The following is a 21,527-nucleotide window of genomic DNA, read 5'->3' on the forward strand; positions in this document are numbered from 1 at the left end:
GCGCATGCAAGCTGCTATCGCCAGCTGAGACCTAAAGATGGCCAGGGATTCAACTCCACTTCTAAAACCTACCCTACTACAATATGCCTCGCAGAGCGAGCAGCGTGTGCGCGCTGCAACGCTAGGCGTGAGACCTAAAAAAAGGAGTGTATGAGAAGTAAACAGTGGAAGGGCACAAGTAATGAGACCATGCTCCAGAGGGGGGACAAACACAAGAATAGGAAGATTGACTGCATTTGTAGGTTGCTTTATTAAAAGCATGCCATATAATGTGATGAACACTATGCTTTCCTATTCCCACTGCACAGCAATTAAAATATACAAGACAATTAAATATACCGTTTATGCAAATATGAATCTGCCCAGCCAGCACTCTCCTTAGGGTTCACAGCAACATCTTACCGTAAAGTTCCTTCTCATAGTTCACATATTGATTTCCATAGATAAGGCTGACAGGTTGATGGATAGTATTGGTAACGTAAATGTTTCTTAATCTTTGCTCTGACGTAGCTTTACTGGACACAGATGCTTAGTTTTAGGGGATAACAAGTTACTTGAGAATAAAGAAACGCAAATGTTGGCCACAACGACATGTACTGACCAATCCGGAGCCAGCAAATTAGAGTGGCAATGAAGCCAATGAATGGAAAGCAATGGGCGGGCTTCAAAATGTTTGTATGTGGAAACTTGGCAGAGATCACGGTTAGCATGAGCTAAAGCAATTTTGTCTGTGGAATTCATTTTATTTAGCCATGTGTTTGCCATGGGCTTCCCAGTCTTCGCTGTTGCCTGCTTCTCTATTTCGTCTGAGTCATCATCTATAGTTAACTCCTGCAGCACTGAGCTTGAGAATTGCGCATGCTCCGAAAGGCTTGTAGCTGCTAGAATGCACCGTTTAGTTAAAATAGCCTGTCAGCTAAGTCTGTAATGTTAGCAACATTTTAACTCCTCCCACTCGGTTGACTAAGCGATTCTCATTTTCCTTATATGTAACTAGCTATTTGTGTGAACACTTGTACTGCCTCTTTTTGAACATCCTTGCTTACACTGCAACTATCACAGTACATAAGCACCATGGTTTCTGTACTCCATGTGCTGCCTCATACATTGCCTGTATCAATGTAGTTCCACTCATGAGTCCTAATAAACTATTTCTTTAATATTACAGCTTCTGTGCCAATCTCTATTTTGTCAGTCTAAAAGGACTAGTGCGCAAGAAGGGTGAACCCCTGCACCGGTTACCTCTAAAAAGGCTCACCCCAGCATGTAGTTAAAAAAGAATTACAAAAAATTAAGTTTAACAAGCTACCGCTAAAGTGCTGTCTATGGAGAGTCCTAACAAGGGAAGGTGCAGATTGATCTCAGAGTTCGGGGAAACAACCTGTAGCTCTTATGCATACAGAGCGCTGGGTGCATCACAAGGCCTCCAAAACACACTGGCACCCTTAGTAACAATGATAATCAAGATTATAATACAAACACAAAAAAAGACAACGGGGAACAGAAGAAGGAACACAAAAACAAACTCGGTTCAGGGAAAAGCAAAAGCATAATCGAGGTTAGGAACAGAACTGCAATACGCAGAACTAAGAATACTAAAATCAAGATTAGGTAACTCTACATCTTAAAAAGGCAAGACGGAAATATGCAAACAGACAGGAACATAGAATGCAAGGCAATGAGTCACCATATAATAAAGTAGATCAAGAAGAGTGCAGACTAAACCAGGAACAAAGGCTTTCGTAGGAACAGAGAGGAAGGAAACTGACAGAAAAAGAATCCAAAGGCATGCCTGGAAACACAGCAGAAGGGATGCGACTGAACATAAGGAGACAACCACCGAGTCAGTTGAGACTTGCTGCACTCTGGCTCACAGGGTTTAAACGGCTGGAAGCTCGGGGGAGGACCACAGGTGCAGAGAATGACCCAGGTGACTCTCTGAAGGAATCAGGCATCCATCAATGCTGAACTGGGAGTTGTAAAAGAGAAGGCCAGGAAAACCAGGAAAAAAACAGGAAAGCTAGAACGGAGTATGGATCGGAGCCAAGAGAGAGAAAGGGCCAGAATGAAGATATAAAAAGGTTAGGATAACCGTAGGAGCTAGGATCGAAAACAGTGAACAGAGAAACACCATCTGTACGTGATCGAGGAAAAGAATGATGACATAGGGAACTATAAAGACCATAAAGCATCAGGAAAGTGGGACAGAAACCTGGACTGGAAGCTGAAGCGAAATGAAGTACGATAAGTGTAGATGAGTATATTGCCCTCTACTGATGTAGCTCATGAGGGGGCTTTAGGAAACAGCCTTTACATTTAGTAGCAGGATGTTAAATGGTAGACTTTTGACAGTTGTTGGGGGACATCTTGGAATAGGTTTTCTTTATTAGATTCCAAAACTACCATTGCATGCATGGAATGCATTTTCATGCATGCACACAGATGTGCTTGCAAATAGGTAGTGGCATTTTTAACCAGAGACCTCCACCAATTATGAAATGTAGAAAAAGAGTGAATTAAAAAAGAAAATGTACACCAATTCCAATCACTAGAACTGGTGATACGAATTTTAAAGTTTAAAGTGACTAACACCTAAAGATCAAAGCTCTAACTGCGGGATATATAGTCGCGTCAGACTGGGGCAAAGTCAAAAGTTCTGGCTGACCGCGATGGGGCACGGTTCAGATACATGAAGTGAATTGGGCCCGGGCTCACTTATCTTCAGACATAGAAAACTTTTGAAGAAAATTGTCTGAGAAGGTAAAGTTCAGCAGGGCAAAGCAGTCATAGTGCCCAAGGACGTTGAGTCAAGTGCAGTTATCTGGGAGCCGCTGGCTAAAGTCATAGTGAAGATTTCTACATTTGACTTCGTCTCTAATGGAATTCATAAATCTCCGGTGGGATGAAGCTACCACCTGTAGCAGACTAGGACTCCATGAGGCTGGATACTCCTTCTGGGAGGAACCACTAAACTGATTTGCCACAGTGGAAAAGAATGTAGTGAGAACTGCAACAAAGTCAGGCCAACTGGTGATGCACCTTGGGTGGGCCAGCGAGCAGGTAGGTTCTGGTCTACTCTCAGTTCTTATAGTCCAAGTTTTGGATATGGGCTACAGGGGCACCCTTAGCACCAGCGGCGGCTTCTCTATAATGGCAGAGGGGTGTCGCCTCACTGAATAGCTCAAAGCCAGCAAATTAAAAATAAAACTATGTTGTAGCATAGTTTTATTTTTTAATGCAGAGTGTGAGCCAGCGCTGTAGGGAGGGGCGGGGCAGAGGCATGGGAGGGGGAAGAAGAGTTGAGGGTGAGCAAAACACACATGCGCACTTAGGTTTCTCCAGCCAAGCTACATTGAGCAGCCGAGCTGGAGAAACCCCACGGACTCCCTGAGCGGAGCGTCTTTACGGCTCGTTCAGGCCAATCCCTGCGCTGCAGTCTGTCCCAGGGGCTGCTTTGACTAGGAAGAGGAGGTGCAACACAATGAGACAGGCGGCCAGAGGTTCAGGTAAGTTCTTTTTTTATTAAGAGATTACTAACCCACCCCCCTCTCGGCGACACGACCAGTCCTGCGTTCCCTCAACCCGGCCCACCAACCTTTGTTTGTGGGGGCTGCCACTATTAGCACCACTTCCAAGGGCCCAGGACTGGAGGGGCATCACTTGAGGGTCAAGACTCACTCAGGCTGGACCCAGGTGCAGATTCAAGATATATGCACCCTTTGGAGTCACTCTGGAAGTCTTGGTTTCAAGCAGGAAAACAGGTCACAAGCAACAGGACAGTCCTTTGAAAAACACAGCAGGACATAGCCAGAAGGGCAATTCTCTGAGTCTTTACCCAGGTCCCGATGGGCACTGAAGATTTTATACCTGGTGCCCACTTTCAAGTGAAAGAAACTTCTAGAGTTTCACTTCCCACAGAAGTGTCAAGAATTTCCTGCCTCCTTGCACTTGTCCCAGTCTGTCTGCAGGCACAATAGGCTAGTGTGAAGTTCTTCATGTGGAAGCTGAGGCATGGTCTTTGCAGTGCAAGTGGGTTTGTGCCCAGTTCCGTCCCCAACCATTCTACTTGGATGGCTCACCATTCTAACACCCAGCCCCAATATTGTGTGGTTGACTGGGAGAAATACACAAAGACCAACTGCCAACCACATCTAGTCATGTGATCCAGGAAGCAGGCACTAAATGGTTAGGATAAGTAAATTCCAACTTGTTAAAAGTGGCATTTTCAGAATTGTGACTTAAAAAGCAATTTTTCCATTAAAGAAGATTTTCAATACATTACAATTCCTCACATTACAATTCCTCAGACACCAAACATAACATTTCTACCTGCTCCCAAGCAAATGTTATTACTTATTCAATTTAAAACGGTAACCCAATGTTATCCTATGGAAGAGGTAGGCCTCACAGTAGTAAAGAATGGAATTTGAGAGTTTTTCCACTACCAGGACACACAAAACGTTTTTATTTTGGACGTACCTTATCGATGACATTCGTTACCAAGCACTGGCAAAGCCAACAGGTAGCACCTATGAGAGAGCTATTTGTTTCGACAATGTGTTTAAGCCACGTTGTACACTAGTGTACAACGTGGCAGCTTTCCAGCATGACTGAATGTTAGTGGGGTGGGTTGGGGTGGGGTACACTGGTGTAGAGTGAGGAAGATTGGGTTAAAGTGGGGTGGGATAGAGTGAAGTGTCAGGTATATCGGGGTAAAGTGGAGTGGAGTAGAGTGGGGTGGAGTAGAGTGGGGTGGAGTAGAGTGGGGTGGAGTAGAGTGGGGTGGAGTAGAGTGGGGTGGAGTAGAGTGGGGTGGAGTAGAGTGGGGTGGAGTAGAGTGGGGTGGAGTAGGGTGGGGTGGAGTAGGGTGGGGAAGAGTGGGTTAGAATAGAGTGGGTTAGAATAGAGTGGGTTAGAATGGAGTGGGTTAGAATGGAGTGGGTTAGAATGGAGTGGGTTAGAATGGAGGGGGTTAGAATGGAGGGGGTTAGAATGGAGGGGGTTAGAATGGAGGGGGTTAGAATGGAGGGGGTTAGAATGGAGGGGGTTAGAATGGAGGGGGTTAGAATGGAGGGGGTTAGAATGGAGGGGGTTAGAATGGAGGGGGCTAGATGGAGGGGGCTAGATGGAGGGGGCTAGATGGAGGGGGCTAGATGGAGGGGGCTAGATGGAGGGGGTAGAGGGTAGATGGAGGGGGGTAGATGGAGGGGGTAGAGGGTAGATGGAGGGGGGTAGATGGAGGGGGGTAGAGGGTAGATGGAGGGGGGTAGATGGAGGGGGGTAGATGGAAGGGGGTAGATGGAAGGGGGGTAGATGGAAGGGGGGTAGATGGAAGGGGGGTAGATGGAAGGGGGGTAGATGGAAGGGGGGTAGATGGAAGGGGGGTAGATGGAAGGGGGGTAGATGGAAGGGGGGTAGATGGAAGGGGGGTAGATGGAAGGGGGGTAGATGGAAGGGGGGTAGATGGAAGGGGGGTAGATGGGAGGGGGGTAGATGGAAGGGGGGTAGATGGAAGGGGGGTAGATGGAAGGGGGGTAGATGGAAGTGGGGTAGATGGAGTGGGGTAGATGGAGTGGGGTAGATGGAGTGGGGTAGATGGAGTGGGGTAGATGGAGTGGGGTAGATGGAGTGGGGTAGATGGAGTGGGGTAGATGGAGTGGGGTAGATGGAGTGGGGTAGATGGAGTGGGGTGGGGTAGATTTGAGTGAAGTGGTAGATTGGGGTAGAGTTTAGTGGGGTGGATCGGGGTAGATTGGAGCAGTCTGGCATAGATTTGGAGAGGTGGTAGACTGAAATGGAGTGAGGTAGATCGGGGTAGATTAGCAAAGCCTTGCAAACGTCTCATCGTGCTCTAGATGTCCTGCCAGGGGTATATCATAAGTAAGTCTCCTTGTTTTTCATTTTTAAGGATTTGTACGGATAAATACAGTCAGAAAACACATCGTTTTCTAAGGTGGATGAATACAGAAAATGGTGCTTCTTTAAATGAACCTCTGTGCTGTCTTTCATGAATTATAGCCAACAGCTGAACTGCATGCGAAATGAAAAAACAGGATGAAATATCTTTAAACAATGGCCTATGTCAACATACATTTGTGGTATATTGCTAATATTTACCAGTGGATGTATTTGTATGTAATACTAGGCAGCTTAAATAGCTAGGACATGACAGACATCAAAGTATGAGTGTGTCGATCAGTTAAATAAATATGGAAATGTACAGTTTTACAACTTCATTTTCATGCAAAACATTAAATACAGGCGGAAATGGAAAAAAAAAAAAAAACCACCATAAAACCAGGACCCCTAATCATGAGCCAGTCCAAGTAGAAAGGCCCTGCAGCACTGAGACCACCAAAACACAGGCTCACTATACAGGACAATATTCTCCCAATCGATTAGGTGATCTCCAGTGTTGTCATCAGCTGCCTGGGCCTCAGCTTGAGCCTCAGAGTTGGGCACACTTTCTGTGCTTTATAGATCTCCTCCCTGGTGGGCCCACCTTCAACTTGCCATCTAGCAAGCTCCGGTAGCTTTCCTAGGGCAGCAATTTTCTCCCCAGTAGGCTCTGGCGAGGGGTCCTCAGGTATCCATCAACCAGTAACAAGAGTGTTTCAGGGGCTGGCTTCCCACAACCCCGGTCCTTACCTTTCTTGGTAGTCTATGGCTGCTGAGGAGGGCACATGCAGCTGTGTGTTCATGCAGACAAACTGAGGCAACCCTAACAACTGCAGGTGTGACCTCAGCTCTGTTTCTTTTCAATCATTGTGCTACACACCATTGCCTAACAGACAATCCACAGACATGGCAGGGCTCACAGCTACTTTTAGAGAATCTGAGACCCCCCTCCCCCACTCAACCCTACCCAAAAGCCACCAGAGACAATGAGCAGTGTGTCTCCAAGTTGTCTGCTACCAGATCCTGGTGCAATGTATTGGGTGACACCTGCTCGGACACCAGATGACACATTAAGTAGTCATACTGGCTCATGTGTCCCTCAGAGCCTCCACCCGGGGCACCCAGAATTCTGGGCATGTTGGGGCCAGTGGGGGAACCCCAATACCTCAGCAGGCTCCACAGTCAGCCCCATACAGGAGTATTTTTTTTCACTGCTGCAGGGGCAAACTTTTGCTCCCTGCCTGAGAGAGTGCTGTTAAGTATAGAGTGCCAAGAAATGGGTTCCCTGAGGTAGATATCGATTAGGGGAGAGAGGTGGGGCACAGCTCCCTTCCCTTTTCAAATAAATGTGGTCTATGGAGCCTGAACATGCTCAGTGGATGGGATCCCTAGGGTCCTAGAGTGACCCTGGGAGGAACCCCTTCCCTAAATATTTCATACTCAACCCAAGGGATGGGGTCCGCGGGGCCTTGCAAAGGCCCAGGAAGGCGTGCTGCACACACACCATCCCCAAAATATATTAATGTGTCGCCCCCCTCCCCATGACATGACTCACCCGGGGGTTATTCTTTTTAAAGCCTGCACTTTTTTTAAATTGCAGTAGATTTGTAGATTGTCAAACACTTCTGGCAAAATCTTTAAAAATATAAATTTTTGGGCTAGGGAGAGGGGGTGGAGTAGAATCCTTCCTCACCAGATTTAGCGGACTGGATATCCTAACCCTGCCCCCTCACTTTTTTTAAGCCTTTTTCACAGGACTCACGATTTAGTCCCAAGTCGTCAGATGATTGCCATCATATAGTTGTTGATGTAGTGCCAGCCAAGCAGATCTGGTCTCAAGACCTGTCTGCTTCGTGGATCACCTGCAGCTCAGAATACATAAGGTTTTTGATCCTTAATTGCTTGAAAAACACTGAATAGATTTTCACCAAATCCCAAAAAGCACGCTTTCTGGACCAAGAATTTGCTTTATGCCAAATTAGGTGAAAATCCTTTGCTGTTTGGGCTGTAGCTGTGTCTAAATTGCCTATGGAAAAAAATGAATGGAAAAAATTGTTTTGGGACCCTCCATCCCATTCGAGCCACGCTCGACGGATCACTCTAAAACTTTCTAGGAAAGAGCTAAGGTGTATGAGACTTTTTGGGAAAGTTTTAAGAAGATTTGTCAAATGGCGTCAAAATTATAAGCAGACCCAAAGGAAATGTCCTCTGGAAACTCGATTCTAATAATACCCTGTGGAGACTGCCACATTGGGACATGTATAGGACGGGGGTGGTAAAGGTTGGTAAGGGTATTTTTAGGTTTAGGGGTGGGTAGGGGTAAAGTGTGTTAAAAGTAATTAAAATAGGGGGGGGGGGAGATTTTTTTTTTTTAAAGATATGTACGAGTTTACTTACATTATGTTTACTTGACATATGTGGTAAAGGCATACATCACTTTCTATCCCATGGCCATTGCAATGAAGACCTTGATGTGGTTTTTGGTCTAATTATGAAGGAAATAGGATCAGATACTGCAATCAAAGTGTTACAAAAGGGGGTGGTGATGGACGGAGCATCTGAACCAATCAAACACTCGCACCCAGTCAAAAGATCTGGGTTTGATCCATCACCGTTCTTTAGCCCACTCTGCCACCCCAGTTCAGACATGGCTATATGCAAATCAGTCTGACCCTGTGCCTCATGGGAACAGTCAATCAAAGGGGGCCTGGGCTAATGGTGGCTTCCTTTTCTGAACTCGGTGTGCATTTCAACCATGGGCCTTCAGTGGCAACCATGTGACAACGCACTTCCATGTTGAAACTAAATGTCGTGCGTAATGTATCACATGTAGGAAGGGTGGCCATAAAGCTCTTGAAGATCTCACTAGTCAAAAAAATACCCAATTACATGCAAGTGGACGGTTTCAATGACAGATGTCTGCTTCACAGACCAGAACGATTTATCTGCATAAAACACCTGTAATACTCACTTGTCAGAATCGAAGAATGCGCTTATGTCAGGGTTTGGAGTACCGGCCACTGCGAAATTACTGCTTCCAGTGTCGACCAAAATATTTAACTGAAATAAAAAGAAAGTGTTCTTGTAATATCTTCGCATTACTAATACAATCAGAGATATTTTTAAATACACATGCACAAGAGGGACCGCTGCAACACCAAGCAACGGGGTAGCAGCAGTAACTCTACAAGGGGCGCAAAAGTTTACTTCCACATCCTTTTGCCACTAGATGTGCGCCGTTGGGTCTAGAGGGCCGGATCCATTCAGATTTTGAAGGAATGTACATGGGATACTTTTATATACGATGTAGCGGAGTGAGAACCAATTACACTGGTAGTGGTTCTGCTTGAAATTATGGGGATCCGGACGCACTGGACCAACATTGGGCAGTCTGGTGTAAGCCTATTCAATGGTTAAGTAAACATATACCTCAATGCTAAAAGTTTCTTCAAAATTAAACTAGAGCATTCTACAATCACACTTTAACCCAAGTTTCTTCCACACACAAACCAATCCTGCAATGCTAACCAGAGTAATGTGGTTTAGAAACGCCTGTGTCTGCTGACACCAAATGTAGTTATGCCTTCTATCGATGACTGGTTGATCGTGTAGTGGCACACGTCACTATTATGGCAGAACAGTTCCATAAGATGGTATTTCACTTGGTGACAAATGCCAGCCCCACTTCTGAGACAAACAAAGCACAACCATATATCTGATGGCTGCGCGCACACCAACGAAACAATCAGTAAGCAGTATACCTTTGTCCTCCAGAGTGGCTAGCTAGATGTGGGAATGAAAAAATGGTCCGTGACCATGAGTTTATAATGAACTCAATTCAATACTAAACAATAGGTGCTGTGTAGAGAGTCTACAACACTGTTAATGGATAACTAAACACAACAACAGATTAAACAATTTGTGCATATACTAGTTTCCTTTTATGCATGCCTATGTCAAGAGACCACACACGAAAAAAGCACCACAATATGAAATTAATTATCAAAATCACATTTATTTTAGATTAGTCATGAATTGCTTTTTCAATAGTCATACGTTGCGCGTGAAAAAAGGGGGAGAGTAGTAGGATAGTGGTGGTGGGTAGTAGAAAGTGCAAATCATGGAGATAAAGAAAAGAAAAACATTAAGGTATTCAAACAACACTGGTAGCTGAGAACAGGCTGTGAAGACCTGTCCACGTTATCACTTGCATTTACATGTATTCTGTAAATTGTGGTGTGCATTCAATGCATTTTTACATTATAAAGTAAGGAGGGTGTTGGTACAGGTTGTATTCAGAGGGGCAGCATCGACGTTTCGACTCCGCTGATGCAAGGCGGGAACTTTGGGGCCTCAGCTGTGAGTCTTCATCAGGACAGAGGGTTGTAACCTATGATGGAGAATACTAGGTTAGAAGGGGCTCTGTGTCTGTGTGTATGTGTGGTAATTAGTGGTAAGTCAGGTCGTGCTTACTGACCTAAACCTGGTGCCAAGCCTGGCTACTCAGGTGGAAGATCCATGAATGTTTCCAGGGCTCAAAGTCGCCAAGGGAAACAACGTTCTTGCTCAATTAATTAGACATCAGTCACTGAATCAGTGATTCATCCGTTCGGAACAACTTCCTAAAAAGTATTAAAACCAAGTGTCAATTGAGGCAACAAAGGAGTAATAGTCATGGGGCCAATACACCCATACTTATAGGCAAAACCTCTGCAGAACCCTCCGTAATAGTTGCTGGATAGAGGGTGGTGTTAAGTAGGGCCGGTTCTAGGTTTTGGGAGGCCCTGGGCTAAAAGGCACCCTGTGAGGCCCCCTCTAATTTAGATAAGTGGCCCCTTGCAAGGAGACCATTCAGAGACACTGTGGGGGGCCCATTGTCCAGCATTTTTGCACCCCACAGTTTTAGCTTTTACTCCACAAGCATTTCTCACACCTTCAGTCCGATAGGTGTGAGAATTGATTGTGGTCTAAAAGTTAAAACTGTGGGGGTGCCAAAATGCTGGACAATGGGCCCCCCACAGTGTCTGTGAATGGTCTCCTTGCAATTGAGGGAGCGTCTCCGGACACCATCCCTGAGAGGCCCAGGGAGGGGGGGGGGGCCTACAATGGACCTTAATTGCAGGCGACACCTTTCTTTGAAATAGATCGCCAGGGAAACAACAGGACACATCACCAGTGCGTGGCCCTGTGCAGCCGCCCACGCTGCCCATGCCTAGCGCCGGCCCTGGTGTTAAGGCTACAAAACACGCATAGTGAGTGTACATGGCCACCTATGTGTATCAACCCGGGCGGAGGCTTCCCGTTCACCCGATGTAACTGTTTAGTGTAAGCGTAGCCCCCAATGTGTGTAAGCCGGGGCTAAGGCTTCCCATTTACTCGATGTGACTGCTAGGTCCCAGCATGCAATATACAACAGCCCTCAAATTACACTAGAGACACTATCGCATTAATGCAGCAAGCCGTTATAGCTAAACCTTCAACAAGAGTCCGGGAATTGTTCAAGTTAGACCCGGATGCTGCCCACAATAAACCAGTGGCGGCGTGGCTGATACGGACAAATTACCTGTATTGAATTGTATCAGAGGTTAGCCATCCTGCTCGGTAAGCGAATGCGGCAAGGAATGGAAAGCGGGCGTCGCCGGTTAAAAGGAGGCGCGCTCGCACGTTTGCAACGTGCATGTTACCGTTTACAGAGCCCCGAAGCTCCGATTGACTCCCGGTTCCTAGACCGATGTGAGCGATAACAGAGAGGGGGAACCGCTCCCACAGGTCATTCTCGGGGTATATTTACAGTGGGGCGGGGGCCGCCACAAGGACGGGTGTATGTACAGAAGTGTAAAGGTAAAATCTATTCAAACAATATTTACAATTGCAGCATGAGTTTCCGTGATGTACAGTTATATACATATATACATAATGATAAGGTTCTCCTTGATGGGAAATGGTCATTGAACCACAAATGATGAAGACAATTATGCAATATATATTGATAATCTCCCAGTGATTGAAATTAGACAGTAAGCCACGAATGATGAAGACAAATACACAATACATATTGAAAATGTCCCAGTGATGAAATGTCGACATTAAAAAACGAATGATGAAGAAAACTGTGTAATACATCTTGGCTGTGCATAAAATGCTGTGTTTACAGGCCCCCTATGCATAGCATAACTAGTTATGTAAGACGGGGATAGAGGAAACCTATGCTGTGCGATCGCAGTGACTACTGTGATATTCTACATATACATATCTGCGTGCTGATAACGTCCTAGTGATTGGAACATAATTGGAAACATAATGGAGCACTACACATGCGCTGACTAAAGGGTATGTTGGGCAGCAGGAACCAATCCTATACTAACGGATACCCTATGACTAACAAAACTAGTTATGAATGACCACCATGGTCTGGTGAAGAACCATATGCATGTAAGTTAGTGGAGATACAGTTGGCATGGCAACCAACTACCTAGGGTCCCAAGTGTGTCTGTCCTCAAGGGGTCCTGTATTAGGAGATAAGTAGATTGGCTGCTTGTCGGGCGATTTCCTCATATTAGTTTAATCCCTCGTGTATTGTGTTGAAGATGTAAATCCACTTGCAATCGCGATAGTTTAAATTGTGAGAAAGGCACCCTCCTCTAGGGTTGGTGTGTACCCGCTCGATGACCCACCATCTTAAGCTGTCTGCGGTATGTCCAAATTTAGTGAAGTGTTCTACAAGGCGTGCCCCTTTGTGTGGCGCATCTTATTTTACTGCAATGTTGCAGGATCCTACACTTGACCTTTTGTGTAGTCTGGCCTATGTATAGAAAATCACAGGGACATTGAATTGCATATATAACTCCGGAGGAGTTGCAGTTGGTGTGTTCTTTATGGGTATACGTGTAGTCATTGTAGGTAAATGATTGTATTTCTTTGGTTAGAGAACAAGCCTTACAACCCCCGCATTTATAATGCCCCTTGATGGGGGGAATGTTCCAGAGGTGTGTCTGGGCATTCGTTGTGTTCGATGGAAGAGTGATTTGACCAGTGTGTTTCTAAGGCTTTTACCTTTGCGAAATGCATGCATAGGGCGGTCTGACATGGTAAGTTCATCTGCAACCATGTGCCAGTGTTTATTGATCGTTTTCTTGATTTGGTTGCTTTTGGTGCAGAATGTCGTGACACATGTGAGTCTTTCTTGAGTGGTGTTCTGCTTGTCCTTAGGCATAAGAAGAAATTCCCTGTAGTTATACCACGCTCTTTTTTGGGCCTTCTTCAGGAGCCCAGTGGGCTGCTATTTTCTTTGGATACAAATTTGGAATAATAAATACGAATTTGGAATACATGGATTTGTGAGCTGAATTTATATGGATACAGAATAAAAATTAACGGACTGGACTGTGCCAACTGAGGAATACTTTTTTGAGAAAGACTACTTATCTATGGAGATCAACTAATTTATTTTGTATTTGAGTGCTCAAGGAGAACTTGTTTGATATATTGCTATCTGCTTTTGTGGATTGAGGTGGGGAATTCTCTCCCTCTAAAGCAGCTCTGCTGACCTGGTTCTCTTCCTCTAAAGGAGCTCTGCTGACCTGGTTCTCTGGCTCTACAGCAGCTCTGCTGACCTGGTTCTAAGGCTCGAGATTGGCTCTACTGAACTAGTTCGCAGGCTCTAGAGCGGCTCTACTGAACCGGTTCTCAGGCTCCAGAGCAGCTCTACTGAACCGGCTCTCAGGCTCTAGAGCAGCTCTGCGGATCTGGCTCTAGAGCAGCCCTGCTGACCCAGTTCTCTGGCTCTAGAGCAGCCCTGCTGACCCGGTTCTCTGGCTCTAGAGCAGCTCTGCTGACCTGGTTCTCAGGCTCTGTCATGTAATTCCTATACCGTATCCGCGCGTTCGGATAACAAACTGTGGGATTGGTGGCAGACTGGCTCTGAGCACCCCCACCGAAAATGTTAGCCTGTTTCCATTAGCTAGCTCACAGTGCCACTAGAATCTCTTATCTGGAAGAGAATGGTTTCTGGCAACCTTAGAACATGAGAACCCTGATCCCTCAGAATCGTGGAAACAATGTACTACTTTTCGCTCAGTCACTCGTGCTCACTTATTCGGTCACAGAGAGTTACCCAGAGGAAACGGTCTGGAGTGTTACAATAATTTATTGCACAGTTGTTTTTCTACTGTAAAATAGATGTGCTGCGACAAACGTTAGACAGTAGCAGATATATAGGATTAGCAGTGCAGGGAATATGAAAGGATAGTACAGTTCTAACATCTTGCAATAATCATCAATACATACATGAATATAAAATGCATGATAAAGGAAAGTGCATACTCCTACAATGCCTATGTAGATGTACCTAAGTGTACCTAGCATGTGAGTAGGTGTGAAGCCAAGAATCCCTCTAGGTTTAGTCTTACCCCATTACCAGAAGCAAGAGTGTGTGGGACCCCATCCTGGTCTTGAGTTGGAAACCCCGCAAGGGATGTTTAGACCACTGTCAGCTGGAGCATCTGCATGCAGCAGGTGCCTCCGCGTCTCTTTGTCAGTGTGTCTGCCTGGAAGTCTCAGTTCCCTCTAAGCACTAGCAAGAGGTGCTGCATTTATACATCAAGTATTCTAGGGTTCCTTTGTGCTTTGTTTCTTGTATTAGCCATTTTTGAATTTGAGGATGACGTATGGGATAAACCTTGTACGTAGATATTATGCAGGTGGTTATAGCCCCTGCCTGGTTTCCCAGAACCCTTATGAATATTCATTCACACTATGTCAGTCTAATGATGAAGTCGTAGAATGCTATTGTTCAGGGAAACCTTCCTTCTGCGTCCAGGACTGGAACTAGGTAAAGGTTCAATCCTAAAAGGCTTGTCACTGTGTAGTGTAGGGGATGTAATGTAGGTGAAGGTATATGATATTACCCGGGCCTATAATAGGGTACCTATATGGAACATAACAGCTCTACAATAGCTCTGCTGACCTGGTTCTCAGCCTCTACAGCAGCTTGCGGACCAGGTTCTCTGGCTCTAGAGCGGCTCTGCTGCCAGGTTCTCTGGCTCTAGAGCGGCTCTGCTGCCAGGTTCTCTGGCTCCGTTGACCTGGGTCTCAGGCTCTACAGCAGCTCTGCTGACCTGGGTCTCTGGCTCTACAGCGGCTCTGCTGACCTGGGTCTCAGGCTCTACAGCGGCTCTGCTGACCTGGGTCTCAGGCTCTACAGCGGCTCTGCTGACCTGGGTCTCAGGCTCTACAGCGGCTCTGCTGACCTGGGTCTCAGGCTCTACAGCAGCTCTGCTGACCTGGGTCTCAGGCTCTACAGCAGCTCTGCTGACCTGGGTCTCAGGCTCTACAGCAGCTCTGCTGACCTGGGTCTCAGGCTCTACAGCGGCTCTGCTGACCTGGGTCTCAGGCTCTACAGCGGCTCTGCTGACCTGGATCTTAGGTTTTACAGCAGCTCTGCTGACCTGGATCTTAGGTTTTACAGCAGCTCTGCTGACCTGGATCTTAGGCTCTACAGCAGCTCTGCTGGCCTGGGTCTCAGGCTCTAGAGCAGCTCTGCTGGCCTGGGTCTCAGGCTCTACAGCAGCTCTGCTGGCCTGGGTCTCAGGCTCTACAGCAGCTCTGCTGACCTGGGTCTCAGGCTCTACAGCAGCTCTGCTGACCTGGGTCTCAGGCTCTACAGCAGCTCTGCTGACCTGGGTCTCAGGCTCTACAGCAGCTCTGCTGACCTGGGTCTCAGGCTCTACAGCAGCTCTGCTGACCTGGGTCTCAGGCTCTACAGCAGCTCTGCTGACCTGGGTCTCAGGCTCTACAGCAGCTCTGCTGACCTGGTTCTCTGGCTCTACAGCAGCTCTGCTGACCTGGGTCTCAGGCTCTACAGCAGCTCTGCTGACCTGGTTCTCTGGCTCTACAGCAGCTCTGCTGACCTGGTTCTCTGGCTCTACAGCAGCTCTGCTGACCTGGTTCTCTGGCTCTACAGCGGCTCTGCTGACCTGGGTCTCAGGCTCTACAGCAGCTCTGCTGACCTGGGTCTCAGGCTCTACAGCGGCTCTGCTGACCTGGATCTTCGGTTTTACAGCAGCTCTGCTGACCTGGATCTTAGGCTCTACAGCAGCTCTGCTGACCTTGTTCTGTGGCTCTAGAGTGGCTCTGCTGGCCTGGTTCTGTGGCTCTAGAGCAGCTCTGCTGGCCTGGTTCTGTGGCTCTACAGCGGCTCTGCTGACCTGGGTCTCAGGCTCTACAGCGGCTCTGCTGACCTGGGTCTCAGGCTCTAGAGCGGCTCTGCTGACCTGGGTCTCAGGCTCTAGAGCGGCTCTGCTGACCTGGGTCTCAGGCTCTACAGCAGCTCTGCTGACCTGGATCTTAGGCTCTACAGCAGCTCTGCTGACCTTGTTCTGTGGCTCTAGAGTGGCTCTGCTGGCCTGGTTCTGTGGCTCTAGAGCAGCTCTGCTGACCTGGTTCTGTGGCTCTAGAGCGGCTCTGCTGACCTGGTTCTAAGGCTCGAGAGCAGTTCTGCTGACCTGGTTCTAAGGCTCCAGAGCGGCTCTACTGAACCAGTTCTCAGGCTCCAGAGCAGCTCTGCTGATCTGGCTCTAGAGCGGCTCTGCTGACCAGGCTCTAGAGCGGCTCTGCTGACCTGGTTCTCTAGCTCTAGAGCGGCTCTGCTGACCTGGTTCTCTGGCTCTAGAGCGGCTCTTCTGATCTGGTTCTCAGGCTCCACAGCCGCGCGCCAAAACCCTGAATACAAATACCAAACAAGCTGTGCCCATTTTGAAAAAATTATAGTGCTTACCTGACTAATGAAGGAGATAGTAACACTGCAAGTAAAAGATCCACTCCTGAGGGAAGGTCACAAAAGGAGATAGGGCGGTAACAAGGAGGGACTAATCAGCCATATTATCAATCGGAAGCCAGCATTTACCATCAACAATGACATCAGCCAATGAAAAATATGGGCGGGGCTTCCACTGCACTTGTAAAACTTACCCTACTACAGCATCCCTCGCAAAGCGAGCAGCGAATGTGCTGCAACGTAGGATCGACCCAAAAATATAGAAGTTACCAGCAGACAGGCAGGGAATCACTTAACATACCTCTGTCCAGTGAAATCCGCAGTCCCAAAGGCCAGGTCCCTAGTCACACTGGGCTTACGTCTTAGGTGACGCAATGACACCAGAGACTCGTGACGGAGTCTGCTGACTGGGAGGGAAGCACCAAGGTCGAGTCACGCAGTACGGAGCGGACGCCCACGGCTCCCGGCCGAGGCAATGGGTCCATTCAGAAACCGGATTTTTGTAAAAGGCTAACATTTGAAACATTTTTCGCCTACACACAGCGGAGCACAGGCGCCAAACAAACACTAGCGCTTTGTGTGCACCGATGGCTTTTGGGAACATTCCCACTGTGCTGACCTTAGGTTACCGGAGCCGCACCCCCTGCGACTATGGATGCGAGGCCGAGCCCCCACGCAACTTCTATAGTGAAGCATAATTAAGGACACTCGGCCGCATGAAACTACCACTAACGGCACTGCATCGGCTGCTGGTGGGGGCAAAGCTGAGTCCTTGGCCCTTATTGTCCACAAAGGGCCAATGCACCTGCGCTCCTCCATAGGCACAAAACAGACGCCCCTGCTAACTGTGTGCACACCGCGTTACCCAGCACACTTGCAAAAGGCTTCAGCACAGAGACAGATCCCTGGAAGTTCACAGCTCTAAACTACGAAGTGCCTGGAACCCAAACCCGAGAGCTGAATCAAACTAAATAAGCAATAAAACGGGGGTCTTCAAACCGGTCAACAGGTTGGAAAGGGGTCGCGACTAAAGACCTTAAACAAAGTTCCTCTTCTGGGGTAACAGCCCCCCTCCCAACCAGCAGATGCAGACTTTAATGTTAAAAATCTCCACGCAGTTTAACAGCCATAGGGGCCAAGATAACATCCACACAACTTCTAAAGAAAGAAAGGATTCCACAGTAACAAAAGGCGCTTGTCAATGTCATGTTATGAAATTATTGGGAGGGAGAGAATGGCAGACTAAAATGAGGTCAGTACTGGTTCCAGCAGACAGAGCACCCTGCACGTCTCATTTTCCATATTCTCATAAAACACACGTGCCAAACCCTGAGGAGATGTTAGTCTTAGACTAAACACATACTGTTTCTACTGCTGCTGCTATTAGACCAGGAAATTGTTCTGTCTTTCTATTTGGAAGCAAAAAAGGGAGTGTTCTTCATTAAAATGTATTATGTCTTCAGGCAAGGTCTTGACTCTGGGGTTAAACTCTGGATACAAGCATTTCAGATGGAATAGGAGCCTCGACTGCAGCGGGGTGGATTCTTCAAGCATTTTCTTGGAATAGTGGTGAAATGGTTTGGTGATTATTTTCACAGGTTTCGAGAACTTGCAGAGAGGTGTTCTACACAACCTACTCCATGCACTCAACACTAAAGTGAGGAATTCATGAGAAAGCGGGTAGATCTAGTGGCAACAGTAAAAGTGCCCAATTTTGTTTTGCAGACACCTAGGATTACGTGTTTGTTGGTCTCGTGCTGAATTACGAACGCTGCAATTCTCACTTACGTTATTCCATTGTCAACGAAGGCAAGACTGTAGAGTGCTTGATGGCCACAGAGGATAGCATCAGTGGTGGTAAGACAATGCTATCAGACTAAGGAAGCAGTTTGTGAAAGGAGGTGAACTCAGGAGGGTATCAGCATTTTGAGAGACAGCATATGCTAGAAGGGTGGCCTTTTCTCGGTTGGGGTTTGGGGCATGCGTATTTCAGGGGGACAATAGCAGTATGATTCTGGACCTCACCACAAGAAACACTAAACAGACAAAAAACAAAGCATTTAACTAGAAACAGCCTGAAAAGGAAAAAACGAAATCCCTCTTTTGGGATCTTCTGCTCGGCAATGTAGCAAATTTGTCAAGACTGCTTTTCTTTTGTGCCGGATCCTGCTAGACCAAGTCCTCCAAATCTATCCCTGTGGTTTGCGCCAGAATTCCAGGAGACAAATAGGTAACGTTCTGGGCTCCGTCTCTTCCACCAGTGGCGTAACGCAAAGTGATCGGATCCCCTGCAAAATATGAAGAGGGCCCCCGCCCCCAGTGTACCATGGCTCACAGATATTTATTGAACTTGGGCTAAATGAGCCCCCCTGACTGCTTTGTGGCCCCTTGAAGGGTTGAGGGGCAACCTTGAGCTACAGAGGCCTGCGTTACACACCTGCCCCACCACTCCGTGGAACACAGCTCCTTTTGCCTGGAGTGTAATATCCACCAGATGCCCAAGCATCTGTAAAAGTGAGCAGAATCAATGGGCATCCCCACCCTCCCAGCTGTGGGTGCACAGATAAATACAAATACTAGCAAATACTAGCATGTCAGACTCTAGTGAGTGGGGAGTCATGGTGTGCTTCCCATGTGCCCTCCCTGGCATACCTGTATATCTTTTAAACTGTGTACCATGATTTCTAATCAGCACACCCTACTTCTTCCCAGAAGCCTCAAGCCACTTTACTACTTAAATCCTTCATTTACCTCTTCCTCATGAAACAAATATTCAACTGAAAATTGCATGCATGCCTCACAAAGCTCCACACTCCAATACCCCCAAGATATCTCGCCAGGAAGCTTGAACTTACTCTAGAAGCTCCAGCAACCTATTGCTAAAACCACAGCGCTTCTTCAAAAAGAAAATCTGCAATAGAGCTTTCTCTGACATCACCCTAAGAATTTGGAACTTTTCTCCCCCTGAAATAAGGATCCCTTCAATGGCATATTTCAAGAAAGAGGTCTAACTTTTATTTATGAACACATTTCTACCATAGACCTTAAGAATGCCTTTTTATGAGCATACTAGAATTCAGCAACCACCCACATGAACAGTTCATTTATGCTACTACTGCATTCTTTCACCGTGGATTTCTCCATTCGAAGCACAGGTGACACCATCATCTAGGATGTTGCCTGATCCTGTTCAGTTCCAGACTAAATCACTGCTGTTCATGCTCGCTTGGCATGCCTTTGTCTATTTACCACCATGCAGGAATTACCTAAACTCACCCTCCGCTTCCTCTCCACTAACAGTCACAATCATTCACAGACTCTGAATCCTAAATCACTTAGGGCAACAGCCTGAGCGGACAACTATTGCTGGACACTGAATACATCACTGGCCTGATAGGGAACCAACAACTGCACCACTCGGCTCATATCGCCAGTCAACATCTCAGTATACCTGGCAGAGCATATACAGTCTAGATTGAATGGCAGTGAAACAATCACTTCAGATGCCCTCAAAGCGCAAAAACTTGTAGACTTGTTGACCAGAGGAATCCCAAAGACCACCAGTTCACCCGGGAACACTTGAACTTTAGCTCTCTTCTACACTGCCTTTCCAGCACCCCGATCAATGAAAAACCCTTACGCCAGAAAATGATCCTTAAACGACTTACCATCTGACAACAAAGCAGAGTAACGTCCCCCTTTTTTTTCTTTTTTTTTCTTTAAGAAGAAGAATTACATGAACCTGGCTGGAAGACAATGCCTCCACGATTCCCCAGAATGCCATTAGTAGCGGGTTACCTACCTTACTCGGGAAAGAAACGGTTTGAGGTCATAGGAGTGGTCCACAACAATACTTTACAGCCCGCTAGCATCAAAGTCCACACTACACTGCAGAGCAAGTCCTTACCTGTGTTGCCATTAACTTGGCCTTTTCTCTTTTTCCTGCTCCACCTCCACAAATGCTCCTGGATTAGATTTCAACAGAATGTGCAATCTACAATTGCTCAGTATGCTCTCTTAAATACCCCAGACACATAGGTATTTCACCATAGATCCTCTAACCTCAGCTATATGGGGTTCTAGTTCATACGCGGTCATAACCTCTTTCCACCACTCATCAAATTTTGACGGATAAGCAGATTTCCAGTTTCTTTGCAGGACGTATTATTGGTGTTTAAATAATGCCCAACGAACCAACCTCAGCGACCAGAAACAACCCTACTTCTTGGAATGATCTTCACCAGGACTAATTTAAACCACAAGAACTACGTTCAGGAGCAAGGCCATTCCCATTAAGGTTCATCCCACGCTCTCAAATTATTTAGCCCAAAAGTCCCAACCATTCAACACACTGTCCATAAAAAAAGAACCTGAACTAATAAATCCATCTTTATGATGAGATCAACTGACCAACGCGCCTCCTGCATGCATTCAATGACATCCTCCAAGTGTTACCTGCTCTAATCTTAGCCCCACCAATTATTAGCTCATACCTTTCTGGAAAGCACTGCAAACTTCCTCCATTGAACACATCACAACCAGAAAGAGGAGTGGGTTCATACGCATTGCAAATCTTCAATTCTCATGACATGACGTTCATCCTTGATCTCAGACTGCTGAAATGTAAGTAAATGTTTGAGAATGACTTTAAATAAAGGGGGACTATGTAGAGCAACTGCATACATGTAGGTGCTTAGGTGGATAGTATTTGGCAGATTATCTAAACTATTATATTTTCTTGTCTGAAAGAAAACGAGATTTAAAAAAAAAAATCCCTGTACAGCTTTTCTTAATATGCAGAGGTTTGTGCCTAAACAGTCCAAAAGCCACTAGTTGTACTCACTTTCAAACTTGA

The 21,527-nt window shown here is 46.6% G+C and overlaps 1 protein-coding gene across 1 annotated transcript in view; it reads right to left on the reverse strand.

Moving 5' to 3' along the window:
• Positions 1-21,527, reverse strand: part of BACE2 (beta-secretase 2) — a 288,765-nt gene that overhangs the window by 154,086 nt on the left and 113,152 nt on the right. The window contains exon 2 of the mRNA XM_078656817.1: positions 8,870-8,958. Within this exon, the coding sequence (XP_078512943.1) occupies positions 8,870-8,958 (89 nt within the window). The remainder of the gene's footprint in view (positions 1-8,869; positions 8,959-21,527) is intronic.

The sequence above is a fragment of the Lissotriton helveticus genome, chromosome 8 (genome assembly GCF_964261635.1).
Source record: "Lissotriton helveticus chromosome 8, aLisHel1.1, whole genome shotgun sequence".
Classification (NCBI taxonomy): domain Eukaryota; kingdom Metazoa; phylum Chordata; class Amphibia; order Caudata; family Salamandridae; genus Lissotriton; species Lissotriton helveticus.